The sequence below is a fragment of the Chaetura pelagica genome, unplaced genomic scaffold, assembly GCF_000747805.2.
Source record: "Chaetura pelagica isolate M959 unplaced genomic scaffold, ChaPel_1.0 scaffold39, whole genome shotgun sequence".
NCBI classification, from domain to species: Eukaryota; Metazoa; Chordata; class Aves; order Apodiformes; family Apodidae; genus Chaetura; species Chaetura pelagica.
Window position 1 is genome coordinate 1,534,964 of NW_009954614.1, and position 15,000 is coordinate 1,549,963.

General features: G+C 50.7%; 1 protein-coding gene across 1 annotated transcript in view; it reads left to right on the plus strand.

Annotated features, from left to right (window-relative positions):
• Positions 1-15,000, plus strand: part of IGSF3 (immunoglobulin superfamily, member 3) — a 69,819-nt gene that overhangs the window by 26,655 nt on the left and 28,164 nt on the right. The window contains exons 2-5 of the mRNA XM_010005485.1: positions 7,528-7,938; positions 8,788-9,177; positions 10,854-11,255; positions 14,865-14,998. Of these exons, the coding sequence (XP_010003787.1) occupies positions 7,528-7,938; positions 8,788-9,177; positions 10,854-11,255; positions 14,865-14,998 (1,337 nt within the window). The remainder of the gene's footprint in view (positions 1-7,527; positions 7,939-8,787; positions 9,178-10,853; positions 11,256-14,864; positions 14,999-15,000) is intronic.

Below are 15,000 nucleotides of genomic sequence, written 5' to 3' on the forward strand. Positions count from 1 at the left end.
TTGTGCCTTTTTTCACTTGCAGGCTGGTTTACACTCTTCTGCCTCACAGCAGGATTGCAAAAAACATTTGCATGTGTGAGGACCTAAAGGTTTTCCTCCTTTCCATGTCTGGGAGGTGGAAGCAGACATGAGGTCTTTGCTCTCTGTCCCTGCCATGTAGCCAGCTCTTCCTGCTCTTTGGGTACTTCTGTATCCCCTGCATCTCTGCCTCTCAGGCTGCCTCTAGTCAGTTAGCTCCACTGATGCTCCAGCTAATTTTTGCTTAATGAATGAACTGTGACCCTCAGTGCTGGATGCTGCCTGTCCTTTTACCACCCTGTTCTGGTTTCTTCTCTTTTTTTTTTTTTTTCTCATTCAATGAGGTCATTTGAACTTCTCCACCTAAATTAGCTGCCCTAATAAGCTCCTTAGGGTGCTGTGGGACAGAGTGAGTGGAGAGAGGAGAAGCAGCTTGCTAGTGGGAGCCTGCATTCCCTGCTTTCTGAAGCAGCTTTAATAATGGGGCACAAAATACAGGGACAGTGGGTGTGATTGTGCTCCCAGCACCTGCCACACTGCAACTGAAGCAGTCGAGATAAGGGGACCAGCAGTTTTGTAGGAGCACCCACCATTTGCCAGTGGGAGAAGGCTCACAGAACTGCTTTGAACAGAACTGTGCTGGTGGGGCTGAAACCCCAGAGTAAAGCCCAAGAGCAAAGAGGAGGGTGAGTGCCCTTTCTCCTGGAACTCAAGAACTCAGGAGCAGCTGGGAAAGCTATAGCTCCCCTGGGTCCATCAAGGACAAGCAGGAGCTGGGACTGAGCATGTCAGTTCCCTCTGCATGCCTGCCTTGAGTACACAGGGAAGGAGTTGCTGGTGGAGCCACAGGGCACCTGCTGCCAACCCCTGTGGGTTGGTGTGGGGCTTGGAAAGCTGTGGGAGAACTTCACTGCCCCATGTGCCTGGGTTGGGTGCATGGGCTTGCAACCATGCCATTTGACTAAGCAGTCCCACGCAGCCTGGATGCGTGGCTTTGGCCAGGAAGCTCCTCTTTCAAGGCACATCATGTAGTGGGGAGCCCATTGTGCCACAAGACTCTGTTGCAGAGAGAGGGAGCATAGTGGCAGCCTTGAGTGGGTGCGCAGGGTGGGCTGGGTGTGCAACTAACAGAGTCTGCAGCAAGTGAGAAGTTCGGGCCCTGAGTCAGAAAGCTGACCTAATTCCCAATTTTTGTGTCTTCTGTCTGATTCTCATTTTACCTTTCTTCTACATTAGCTTCTTTTTTTCTTTACATCTGCTTCTTTTTTTCCTGTGTCCTTTCCCACTGGCTTCTTGAACTCACCCAGTTGCTTTTGGAAATGCCTTTCTGCTGGCAAAATCCTTCCAGCCAGTCGTCAATATACCAACAAGGATACTATTGTAATTGGAGGCTTTATTACTACTGCTGTGAAACAACTGCAATCCCATCTTACTTAACTCTTCGGCTCCCCTTTTGCCTGCTGCCAGCAACTGAATCGTAAGAAACTGCCCTTTTAAAAAGCTGCAAGTGTGCAAACTGGGAATGCATTCTTTATTTTAATTTCTTTTCCTGCTCTTAACCCACAATGTTGTACTGATACAGTGCTTCGCCCTCTATTTCTTGATTGTGCAGCAGCTGATGACTTCTTAGTTCAATTTCTCATTTAAAATAAGGTTTAAATGTTTGCCCAAAGATCAAAAGTATATTCTGACTGTGTCGCTTTAGACCACAGCGCAACTTCTTAGCCCTTCAGGAGCTTGAAGTGAATTTTCTAGTTTAGTTAAACAATTGCTGGTCTTTTGGCTGCCTTTCATTTAAACCTGTTTTCAGCCATCCTTATTTCTTGGTGCAGGTGGTGCTTTACTGAAGGAAAGTAATCCCCAGACCAACCAGATTATTATTAACACTTGATTTTCATTTTCCATGTGGTACCAGGAGCCTGTTGCTCTATGTTGGTAGGTGAGGAAGAGGAGAGGGAAAGTTTGCACAGAGACCTCACACTCTCAGTCACAGAGAAAGTACACCTTTGGGTGGAGGGTTTGTTTCCTCAAATTCTGGTCTCAGGTAGGATCTTGGGCAGTGCGGGAAACTTACAAGCAGCAACAATAGGAACAAAGTGTTCTTCTGCCCACCCCAGGCCACCTGTGGGTTTCTAGTCAGGACTTAAAAAAAGACAAGCAAGGATGCTACCAGCAGCAGGATCCGCTTCGCTTTGTCTGCTTGCAGAGGTGACACCTGAGAGTCTTCATCAGTTTTGCAGCATAACACAGCATGTGTTTTCTGCTGTGCTGAAGGTATTACATGAGCTTTTGATTGATGAGAAAGAGCACTGTCTGGTGTGCTGCAGCATGTATGGATCAGCATGTATAGCTAATTGCCAGGCATGAGGGCTTGAGAGGATTACACTGCTAATCTAGGTATCTTTCCTGTCTTATCACCACCCCCTTCCTCCTGCCACACGCGTGCACACGTATTCAGATCCTGTAAGGAATGGAAATCAATAGAAGTGTGGGGGAGGGATATATGGAGCATGGCTTCCTGAGAGCTTGCAGTGGCTGGCAGAGGACAGGTCCCTTCCAGCTGTTTGTGGCTCTGGTGGCTGACCCTCCCTCCTTCTGTGGGATGGTATGGGTGTCCACAGGAGAGTTAGCAGATTGCAGAGGGTAATAACAAAATGCTGTGTCCCTGTGCCTTTCACTCCCACCCACGGTGCTGTTTGTGGTGCTGTTTGGTGCCTTCCAGTGCTCATCTCTGGACTACTGACACTGGCATTCCTCTCTGCTGTTCCACTGGTTCCTCTTGAGCAGCTTGATTTTGTCTTGCATGCACAACCAGAGGGGTTGGGGAAGGAGGTTCATGGTGCTGAGCTTGGATCCCTGCAGGGCAACAAGATGTTGTGGGGCAGATGGAAACATAACTTTCACATTAATTCCCTGCAAAATCCAGAGCATTATTTCTGTGCCACAAGCAGCACCCTAGGAGTCGGGAGTATATGTATTTGTTCTTCCTAAACAGCTCACATTCGACACTTGGCGAGCAGATAGTATGAAGTGGGCAGCTGAGGACACAAGGTAACGCCATGCAGTGCCTCTGAAGTGGTAAAACCTGTAACAAAATCCAAGGGAAGAAGAGGCTGCTGGGTTTTACTTGTACTACAGTGGCACTGAGATCGTCCCACTGTAGTAGGTAGCCCATGTAAGTAGCTTTACTCCTGTAGAGCCTCCAGTGTGTAAGGCTACCATGGTGCTAAGTGATTTTCTCTGTTCTTCTTTACCAGCTCGAGCTAGGAAGCCTTTAGCTCCCAGCCTGTTGCCCCTATTGCATCACTTAACAAAGACACAGCATCTCAGGCAGGTTTGCTATCTTGTGAGTAGATGAAATGCTGGTAGCTCTCTGGTTTGTGTCTAGAACGTAAAAGCTTTGATAGCCTGCCCCTTGGAGGTGGTTGGGGTTTTGGATACCCAAGAATGAACCAGAGCGAGTTAAGGGAAAAGGGAGATGGGAGTTGTCTTTGTCTACATGAAGGAGAGTTCAGCGTGGCACTGGGAGCTGCTGCAAAGGGAGCTGGTCCTGGGGCTTGGAGGAGGGGACATTGAGGTGTGCACCAAGTCCAGGCTCAGGAACTCCAGTCTCTGCTCCCCACTTTTTTTCTGGGAGACTGTGAGCCAGTTCCTTCTCCTCAAGCTAGCCTGAATTGGGTCACCAGGCGCTAACTGATTGTGCCTTGTTGAGATGGGTGCATTGGAGGCGGGTTTAGCTGGAGCTGTGTGTGCAGGCTTTCTGACCAGGGATGCCTGTGGGCACCATCTCCGGGCTCCCTCCTTCTTGTCCTGGCAGCAAGGGCCTGGGACTCTCCCTGGCTGGGTCCCTGACGCCCTCTAGTGACAATATTTACATTTCATGCTTCAGCAGATCTCGAAACTTGGGGGTACTTTTGAACATGCTGTGTTTAGCAGCCCACCCACCACCAAGTACCCAGTGGCCTCTGCAGTAACCTTTGCCTTGGGGACTAATAAGATATGCTGTATCTTGCTCTTTTTTTTCAGTGTTCTGAGTAGAAGCTCAATGCTGTCAACTGTGGCCAGACTCAATAGTCTGGCTCAGCGATGGTGGTAGCACAATAGTTTTGTTCCCAGCAGGTGTTTTTCAGCCACTTATCCACCTATCCAGCCACTCGCTCCCAAACGTAACCTTGATGCTGGAGAGAGAGGAGCTCTGCTGATGCTTATAGGGGTCATAACAGCTGCAGCGGTGCACTTGTGTTGGGGCACAAGAAGGAGGCAAGGCTGGATGCTGGGTGAAATGCAGGCAGGCTGCCTGGGTGGCATGTTGAAAAGAGGTGAGAAATAGGCAGGAGCTAGTTGAGAAAGAGCAAGTGAGACAATGTATCCTGCAGCATCCATCTCATCTCTGAGTCAGGTGTGTCCCTGCTCCCCTTCACACAGGGACAACTCACACCTGCCTAACCTTACCCTTGCTTTCAAGTGGAGCTCAGCTTGCAGAGTGCCCCTGGAAACCCTGGTGCTTCCCGTGAGGGGTGGCTGCAGGATGAGTGCGGGCAGCTCAGCAGTGTGATGCCTTCCAGCAGAGCCAGGGCTTCTGGGTGAACGCCATGCGAAGAATCACCTGTGTCCTGATCCACAAGCTTAGATCTTTGAAGCTCAAACAGGATGACTGGCTTGGGAGGAACTTCTTTTCTGATAATACACTTCCCCACTTGTGCCACCATGCCCTGGAGAGCACCTTCAAGGTGTTCCCTGCTTGTTTTTCTCTCCATGACTTCCAGGCCTGATCTGCTCCAGCCTGATGGGCTAAGACATGCCTGTAGCCCTCTTGTCAGCACAGGCCAGCGGGGTCAGTGCCTGGGAGCAGTGTGTGAGCCTCAGCAGACCCGTGGCCTTGCTGCAGAAGTCCCCAGTGCTCAGCAGCACTCAGAACAAAATGCTCGTTGAGCTTCTGAAATGAGCTGTGACCTGCTGTCACGTTCAGCTGCCTCTTTTCCCCTTTCTCCTACCCTCTTCCCCCTTCCCCAAACCTGGTACTCCAGGCACATCTTACAGTGTATCTAAAAAGCAGCTTGTGCTTCGCTGGCCAAAAGCGAGAGCAGTGGTGTGAAGTGCCAGAGCCTTCCCACTGGCCGGGCCAGCTCAGGGCCCTGTCTGTTTCTCCAGATGTTTGATCCTTTGGAAACTGGGCTGTCATTTAGCGAGTAGGTCTCTAGTCCTCCTGTTTGGGAAGGTGACTAAATGTATCCTCATGCTGGGCTGATTCAAGATGAAAGCCTTGAGGCTGCACACGCTACTGAATCTTACGGATTCCTCTATCCAGGAAGCTGATGTTGGCTTTTTAATCAAGTGAGCAGGAGAAATGCAAACCAGCATGTCAGGCTTTACCACACTTAAATTACAGCCTTCAACATCATGTCACTACCACCTCCTGATTTTTCTCCAGGAATGGATTTTGCAAGAGCTTGCCCACGTGGTGTAAAAGATGCTAACCCTCCAGTCAGGTTATGAACTGGAAAAACAAAGTCACAGTTCCAGCTGGTGAAATGGTGCCTGTGCCAGCCTCTAGCTTGCTTGGGAAACTGTGGCAAGTGCCTGCTTGAGACCCAGCCTTCCAACGGTCTTCTCAGCGTTGCTCCTGGGGAGCAGGCAGCTCCGTGTCTGGCAAGCCAAGTGCCTGCCCTGTACCTGCCCTGCAGAGCCAGGCAGGCTCCCGGGGCGACCAAGGCACTGCCTGCCCGTAGCCAGTGAGCAGACATGCTGCTGAGCAGGGCAGGGGGGGCACACAGGCACCTGGTGAGGTACCCAGGGCTCTCAAATTGGGGGAAGGAAGACAGACAAGTTTGCTTCATGGATACCTGCTTTCACTCTGTACACTGTTGTGTGGAGGCTGGTGTAGCAGGGGGCTCCAGGTGATGATCCGGTTTAATTTATTTAAGTAATGTAAGAAACGTTCTAAGAGCTTGTGGCTGGAGGGCAAAGACAGCTGAGCTGCACGGCTCTGGAAATTATTCAGAAAGCTTTCAAATGAGAAATTTGAATCTCATCGTGTGTGTGGCATGAACCAGCAAGGTTAGTTGCCACTGACTCCTCTGCTTTGCTGGAAATAAGAGGAAGGGGGAAACGTGAAGCAAGGTGGGCTCCTGGCTGCGGTCTGCCAGAGTCTATGGCTGGTGGGCAGGGCACGGCAGCCCTGGCAAGGAAAATGAGGGATGGGAGGGAAGAGAAGTTGTGGCTGCAGGGATGAGGGCAGTAGGCTGCCATGTAAATGGCCTTGACAGGTACTTTACCTGTCAGGAGCAGTAAATTCCCTGGGTGTAATGCATGTGTGGTCAAAGCAAACACTCCTGTCCAGCGTTCAGGAAGATTTCCCTCTTGTTTACTCCCACTCATGTCTTGTTTTTTTCCCCCTTTCTGCTTTTGACTTTTCTGCCATCAATAATCCCAGCGGTTATCCTCACTGCAGCTCATTGCATTTTGTAGCCAGGCCTGAATGAAACAGATGCAGCTTTCGGCAGCTCAGCTAATTTTGTCAAACCTGCCGGTGCTGTGAATGAAACTGAACTGAGATATGGTAATTATATTTCATCGGTACATGCTGAAACCGTGGGCATTAGCAGACTAACTAACACTGCCTTGTCTGCAGAATTGGGGAGGTTTGCTGTCTTCTTTCCATGTGATATTTCTTGAGACAACAAAGCCTAAAAAGACTTTGGAAAGTCTTATCTTGCTAAAATTAAGATTCTTGCTAAAAGTGAACAAGTTTGGGGTCTGCAATTTCTTTTTAATCCTGATTTTAGCAGCTGTACTTTCATTCTTCTGGTTAATCAACTGGAAAAGTAGTCACCAGTTTATTGCCAAGTGTCTTGGTGTGTCCCAGGACTGGGCACTGGGCAGGCTGCAATTGCATTTCATGGCCCTTAGAGAAGCCGCTTCTCTCCGAATGCTGAAACCCCTTCATTTGGCTTGAGGGGGCCATTGAAACATGAAACGATATAAACTAAGGAAAGGGGAATTGGATTTCCTGACTTTTTTATGAGGCAAGATTAAAGGAACTAAGTTTAGCTTGGCCCCAGTGGTGACTTGAGTGACAGAGACCATGCCAGGGCTACGGAGTGGCTAGAGGATGTGGGCAGGAAGGGGGTCACAAAGCAGGCTTGGGAGCACATGATGAAGGGGGGGTTGCCCATCACAAGATGCCTTGATGGGAAGCAGATGAATTAAACTGTGCTGCTCTACGGCATGGTGGCAAACCCTGTGCTGTCACTGGGGCCATTGGGCAGGAATTTAAACACGGTGCTGGAGTATGTGCTGCAGGTTGCAGTCTTGCCCAGCTAGGGGCTTTAAGGATGATTCTCCTCTTTTTGTGGGATAAATATGAGCCAACAGGGTTTTGTTAATACTTAATGTTTAATTGCAACCCTAAAAAGAAACCTTTCCCCCATCTCTCCTTTATAATGGCCTGGCTTCAGACTCAGTGATGCTAACTCTTGGGCTGTGTTTCCCCATCCTCCATGGCTGCAGTGATTCCCGACTCGCTCCGAGTGACGGCAGTCCCGCAGACGCTGAACAAAGTGGAGCACGACTCCCTGGAGCTGAAATGCGAGGTGTCCAAGAGCACAGCCCAGCACAGCCACGTCTCCATTGGCTGGTACCGGCAGCGAGGCAGTGAGACACCCGTGGAGGTCATCTCCCTCAGCCGTGACTTCGTCCTGCGGGCTGGCAGCGCCTACGCCCAGCGGCAGGCGACGGGGGACATCCGCTTGGACAAAGTGGGGGAGACCACCTCAAAGCTCACCATCTACAACCTCCACCCGTCGGATCAGGGCGAGTTTTACTGCGAGGCAGTGGAGTGGATCCAGGACCCAGACAAGTCTTGGTATGCCATGACCCGCAAGCGTTCCCAGGGTGCCATCGTCAATGTGCAAGCCACTGGTGAGTGTCTCCTCTGCCTTTTCTTGCTCAGATGGGTGGTGGGAAGAGGTGGGGAACTGGGCTGTGCCTTGTTAGTTGGCTGGGGTTTGGCTCCCTCCCTTGCCATCTGCCACTCTTGGGAAGCTGCTAGCAGGATGAAGGAGGGCGATGAAGGCCTGAGGGAGACGTCAGCAAATAGCAGCTAGGGGACATCAGGGCAGCAGTGGGGCTTGGGTAGCAGGCCCTGTTTCCAGATGTGGCCAGCCATCTGGGGCTGCTATAGGAGCTAAAACTTACATCTTAAGCACTTGTCAGCACAGGCAATGAAAATTTTGATTAGTGAGGAGATAAGAGGGGTACAGCAGACAATAAAACAGAAACTTTCAGCAAGCACTTCTGTATTGCACAAGGTTCATTTGCAAGTAAAAATCCTTCTTGCAGCCCACAGCATGGATTCCTGCTAAGGATCTAAAGACCCAGCTGAGCTCGAACTTCCTCTCTGATATTCCCAAAGGTCCTGCCTCTAATGTGCACATAGGAGAAGGGTGCACATAGAACTAGGCTTCAGCTTGCATCCCACAGTGCCACTGAATGGATGCTGCTGTCACAGCAGAACGGCTCCCAGGAGATGGCTGGGGAAGAGGGTTGTGGCTGGGGAGGCCTTGCAGCTCTTGCTTGCTGGGCAGAGAGCTGCCCTTTTTGCAGCACAGCCAATCTGGGCTCTCCGAGCAAAGCAAGCCCTGTGGAGGCACGTGTCTGAGTGACGTTGACTACACAGGGAGTGGCAGGTTGTAAATACCTCAAATAAGGTGTTCTAGCTGTCTTGGTCCGCTATGCCACGCTGACGTGAGTTGGTCTGTCTCTCCCCAGATAAGGAGTTCAGCGTCCGGCTGGAGACGGAGAAGCGGACATACATCGTGGGTGAGCCAGTGGAGTTTCGATGCATCCTGGAGGCGCAGAATGTCCCTGACCGCTACTTCTCCATCTCCTGGGCCTTCAACAGCTCCCTGATTGCCAGCCTGGGGCCCAACGCCGTGCCGGTGCTCAACAACGAGTTTGCCCAGCGTGAGGCTCTGGGCCAGCTCAAGGTAGCCAAAGAAAGTGACAACGTTTTTGTGCTGAAGATCTATCGGCTCCGCCTTGAGGACAGTGGCAAGTACAACTGCCGGGTGACTGAGCGGGAGAAGACTGTGACAGGGGACTTCATCGACAAGGAGAGCAAGCGGCCGAAGAACATCCCCATCACCGTCCTGCCGCTCAGTAAGTAGAGTCTTGCCTATCACCTCCTGTGGCCATTGCTTTACTGGGCAGCTAGCTGGTGAAGCCATGATGTGCCCCAGCTGTGGTGGTGGGGAAGAGAGAGAATAAACGTTAGCATGCGATGGAGGCCTGAAATTGCAACTGGCAAGATTTTGTTTTTCACAGGAAGGGCATGGTGGAGGAGAAGTATGTGTTAGGTTCCTAGGTGGGAAAACATGCCCCCACTTTGGGTAATGGCTCCAAGGTGGCTATTTTGGCCTTGAGTTGAAGGTGTGTGTGACAGTCCCTGACTGGCTTCTCACACTTACCTCCTTACCTTGCTTTGCAGGGAGCTGGATGCTCTAAAGTACTGAGCAGGTGTAACAGAGAGTCCAGCTTGGCCCTAGTTTGTCCTAAGAGCTGCTGGGTTCCTGCAGGCTGTTCAGTGGCTGTTGCTCAGCTGTTTTGCAAGACAGCTGTACTGGGAGAAACTAGCGTTCATGTGCTTCTTGACCCCCTCTTTGCTCTACAGCATGGAGCTCTGTCATGGTCACTGTGTGTCTGCCAACCCTGGTGAAAACAACCCTGCCAGAGACTTGCGTGAATGCCTTTTATGTTTGTCAGATGAAGGTGATAAATACAAAGGGTTGAGAGGAGGGGGTCCAGTGACTCATTCCTTGTTTTGCTCTCTGCATCTCAAGTAGCTGTGGCATGATGAACCATGCAAGTGTTGCCCAGGCTATCTTGGCAGTGGGTTTTGACCAAGGACAGGCTAAAATCGAAGAGGATTTTTTGCGATGCTTGTTTCCTACTCGTAGCTTTGTAGGGAAGTGCAGCCCTTTCCTCCGGCTTTTTTTTTCCTCCTCATTTCTCCAAAAGAAATTCTATTTCTTTTCTCTCCTGCCAATGTTTGGTCTCATTTATTTGGCTTTGAAAACTACTGTAGCTAGAAATCTTGCACTGGACAAATGTCTAAAACATAGACAAATGTCTGGTTGTAGGCCACATTTCAGACAGATTTCATTCTTGCCATTTAATAAATCACCAGCTCTAGGAACAAATATGTTGATTTTCCAAAGGTGCTAAGTGTCCATAACTCAGCCAGAAGACAGCAGGAGAAACCAGCACTCGGTATCTCAGAAAAAGCAGCCATAAAGCCTTACAACTCTGGGAAGCTCAAGATGCCAGGTTTTTTTGATGTTACCAAACATTGATAGCTACCTGTAGTGTCGCTAGCGATGGGAGTTTGGGAGAGCTTCTCCCAAAAGGTGTTGTAGGAATGGACGTGGCAAGATGATGATCAGGATGATGTGCATTGAAAATCCCAGGGAGCTGGAAGCTTTTTTGTCAGAGCCGGTTGCACATGGTGTGTGTTGTAGCAACACAAATTCCCTCAAGTTTTGCTGAGATCCTATCCCGGACCTGTGACCAGAAGATACGGCAATGTCTCATAAGCCATAGGCAGATTTCTTTGGCCTACACCTGCTTTGAGTGTGCAAGTCACCAGGAGCAGCTCGCTGCCCACAAGCTGGTTTTGGATGTGGTCACGCGTGAGGTTGAGACGTGCCTGGACCCAAACGTGTGGGCAGTTCCCTGCACCTGGTACAAAGCCTCTCTGGCCAGCAGCGTCCTTCTTACCAACCGAAAAGTGGCGAGTGTGTATCATCTCCCCTGTGTGTATGCGTTTTTCTCCTTAGAGACCAGCATCTCCTTGGAGATTGTCAACAACGCCAGCAATGTCTTGGAAGGAGAGAGCCTGCGCTTTGGCTGCAACGTGCGCTCGGGCTTCGGGCCGCAGAGCCGCCTCTCCATCGTCTGGCAGCTGGTGGACAAGCTGAACCGGCGCAGCGAAATTGTGCGTCTGGACCGAGAGGGCACCCTGCAGCCGGGCCCCTCCTATGCTGAGCGCAGCAGCTATGGTGGCATCCAGGTGGAGCAGGTCCGGCCCGGCTCCTTCACCCTGGAGATCTTCAACAGCATCAAGGCAGATGAGGGCCACTACGAGTGCCGGGTGGCCGAGTGGACGCGGGCGGTGGATGGGGAGTGGCAGATTGTTGGGGAGCGGCACGCGAGCACCCCGGTGTCCATCACTGCTCTGGGTGAGTACTCGAGGCATGGGGGCTGTGGAGCTGTGCTCCCCGCATGCCTGCCCCCGCCCCCGACCCTGAGAAGGTCACCTGAAAATAACCAGGGCTTCTCTTGGCGCTCCTGCCCTTGCTTGCAGGCAAAATGGAGGTCCTTGGCAGCTCACCCACAGCTCCTGGTTGGCTGTTGCAAAACATCTGCATGCCCCATTGCTTGTGGGGGCAAAGTCTGAGGGGTGGCTGTGGCAGGAGCAAAGCAAGGGGTGACTAAGGAGAAGGGCAGTGCTTCCAACATCCTTCCAGGAGAGAGGCTACCCATCCCATGACATGTTCCCCTAGTATTGGAGCCAAGCTATGGGCAGTGCAGTGGTGGTGCTGCATCAGCAGCCCGTGGGCATTGAAGCCTCCTTGCCTGGCTCTGGGTAAACCGTACCAGGCCACGAGAGACAAACATTTGGCACCTGTTGGCCCAGCCACCAAAAATGAACAAGCATCTCTGACAGCATCAGAAGCCTGCAGAAGACATGGATCAGGAATGGTCCTCGCCTCTGTGAGGGGGCATTGAGCTGCTGGCCTGGAACGACAACGTTGCCCATGACTGAGCCAAACTAGGACGTGGGATCATTGCAGCTGGTACTCTGCTCTGCCAAAGAGCTCCTCCATTTCAAACACAGTGAAGCCACATCAGTATGGGAGAGGGCAGGCAGTGCATTAGGCACTTTTCATGGATTGTGAGTTACTTTGGTCCTGCTCAGGACCTTGCTATATCAAGCCCTGGACTAGTTCCCAAAGTGCTCTGCAGGATACTGAAGAAGGAATGACTGCTCCTATGAGGCCACTGATTTGCAGAATGCCAGGACTGTAAACAATTGGGGAGCTCTAGTGAAGGGTTGAGATAGGGTTGGTTTTTTTTTGGTTCTCTGCGGTATTAATCTTAAGCTTTGGCAAGATTTGTGCAAGACCAGACTTCAAAGTTCTCTCATATTCTGATGAAAATCTTCTTTTTTTCCTGCTTCACTCCCCTTCACTTTTTACCTTTTTTCAGAGCCTGTTCTGTCCGGAGCTAGAAGTCTTTGCTATATAGCTTCTCAAAGCATGTGGGGATGCTAGTTTTTAAGGAACTAAAGGCACATTCCCATCTGCTTTCAATGGTGTCTTCCTCATGACGTCAGCAGCGTTTGGCCTGCTGTAAGTCCACATATTGGCCTGTCTCTTTACCACTTGCAGAACTGTTGAGATTAAGTGCTGAGATTTTTAAATGTATTACTTTTACTCTTGTTAAAATTAAAGATGCTCAGAATTGCCCAACAGTTCCAGAAGTTGTGATGGAAAGGTAGTTGTCCATCCTTCTCCATGCTTTGTTTCAGAAATTGCCATCTGTTGAGCACATTCTGTGAGCTATAAGAAATTCCTAGATCCTCTTCTTATAATGAGCAAAGCTGAAGTAGCTCATGAACATTTTACGGAGAAAATATTGAGTATTGTTTCATTGCAGCTGAATCTGATAATTTTTCTTCAGAGTAATTTTTTGAAGAGTCCTGAGAAGCTCAAATGGAAGGTACTAAGAAAGAGCAAAAGAGGTTTATGGCCACAGAAATTGCTAGTAAAAAAATGCAGTAAATTTAGTTGCACTCACATTTCAAGTTAAGGTCTAATCATTTGCTAGTCTGCCAGGGTAAGAAACTCTTTCGCTGAACCAGCACAGATGATGTTCAAACCCATAAATCTATCTACAGGGTGGTTCAGAAGCAACAGCCAAAAGAGAGATGTGCTGTCAGATGAGACCATATGTCCCTGAACTTCTCAGGATCTTGAGTGCTTGTCAGGGACTGGCTGGGGAAGGAAGGAGCAGGCAGGGTGAGGGGGGCTGCTATATTCTTGTAAGAAGGTCTTGCAGAAAATCTGCCTGCTTTTATGCATGACTTCTCTCCTTTTGTACCAAGTCTTAAAGGAAGAAGGACCTTTGTGTGTTAAGTGCCGTGAGTGTGTTAGTTGAGTTGAGGACCTCAGAAACCCACCTGCCTTACGCACAGCTGTCAAGAGAAGTCCCTCTGTGAAGCTTCCTTGCCCAGGCCAACGAGAGATCAAACTTTATGAAGTCTGCTGGTCTTGGTGAAAATAATTTGGCTTTCTAGGGCCGTCGCTGGCTCAAGAGTTCTCTGAGCTGGGCCTGGTAACACACTTGACAGGGCAGGAGGGCTGCTGCACGACTGGAAGGTAAAGGCTTACGTGGGAATGAGATGCAGCAGTCCTGCAGGGGAGACAGCCTGAGTCTCCCTCTCCTCTCCTGGGTAATCACTGAACACATTGCAAGAGGCTTTAATCCCAAAGATTGACCTGTTTTCTCAGCAATTAGACATACTGGAGCTCTGGCACAGTGACACCATGGGGCTGCAGAGGCACTGGCTGGAAATGTGCAGACACAGCAGTGTCTGTGCTGTGGCTGGTCTGGCCTGTGGCAGCAGCTCTCTGGGTTGCAGTGAGCTCCCAGCTCATATCTGGAACTATACTTCCAAGCCAGTGGCAGGCTGAAGCTCTGTATGGATCCAGAAGACGTTCCTGTTTCTGTTGGACTCTCCCCTGGGGCAGAGGCTGTGCTGGGTGCCAGAACAGTCAGTGCTGCAGAGGGAGGGAAGAGAGGTACCAGCCAGCATGGGACAGCCCGCAGAGACTACCAGGAAGGAGGTGCTTCTTGGGGATGTTCATGGTGGAAAACAAGGTCCATGCTACTTCTGCTGGCCACACTGAAGTGATTGGAAGAGAAGAAGATACTTATCTCTGCAGCTCAGAATAAATGAGTGATGGAAATACTCTGACCGGAAGTGTAATATGGGAATATGTTATTTTCAAATTGCTGGTAGACTGCTGGTTTTAAATTCCCCTAAACAAACAAGGTGCTGGGAATAAACAAGTCAAAATGTATTGACCGGCATGCAGAGTGGTGGATGTGAGAGGATAACTGCATACAGCACTGTCCTGCAGCTGTGATCTGGAAAAGAAGCAAAAGCCATACTGTGTGAAGAACAGGAGCAACCAGCTTCTTTCTCTTTCAGTTGCCTCCATCCTGGGGTTTTGTAGCCGCTGCCACCTCTTTGATACACGAACAAAGGCTGCTGCTTCTCACTTTCTTCATCTTTCCTTCACCTGCACAGCCAGCCACAGACCTGGGGTGGGGGGAGGTGTGGGGACCCCCTGCCCTAGTGATGGATGTGAATGAACAGGGTGTGCGAGCGGTCAGGCTGGCATGGGACAGGCTCTACCTGTCACTGCTCCCTGGTTGCTGTGTTGATGGGTTTCCATGCAGGGCTTTGGCAGCACACAAGGGCTGGCTGGTTGCCCTCTGGGTCTCGGGGGATCTCACTTCTCTGGGCAGAAACCGAGCGCGGTTCTGCTGCTGCTGCAGCCAGTGCTCACACAGACAGTCCTCGCTGCACAGGCACTAGATGACGTGTAGTTTTGCCGCTGCTTTTCGTGCCACTTCGCGATTGCAAACAAGGAGCCGACACAACCCAAGTGGCTGATTATTCCATGCCTGTGACTGGATGACCATGCTCTAGGTTTTGCATGCTGGCAGCAAGTCTTTGTTAGGCAGGTGTCTCTCACAGCCCTTTTCTCTTTCCCCAGAGGCCGGCTTTGCTGTCACAGCCATCTCCCGCACCCCCGGGGTGACCTACAACGAGTCGTTCGACCTCCAGTGCATCATCAAGCCCCACTACCCGTCGTGGGTACCGGTGTCGGTGGCGTGGCGCTTCCAGCCAGC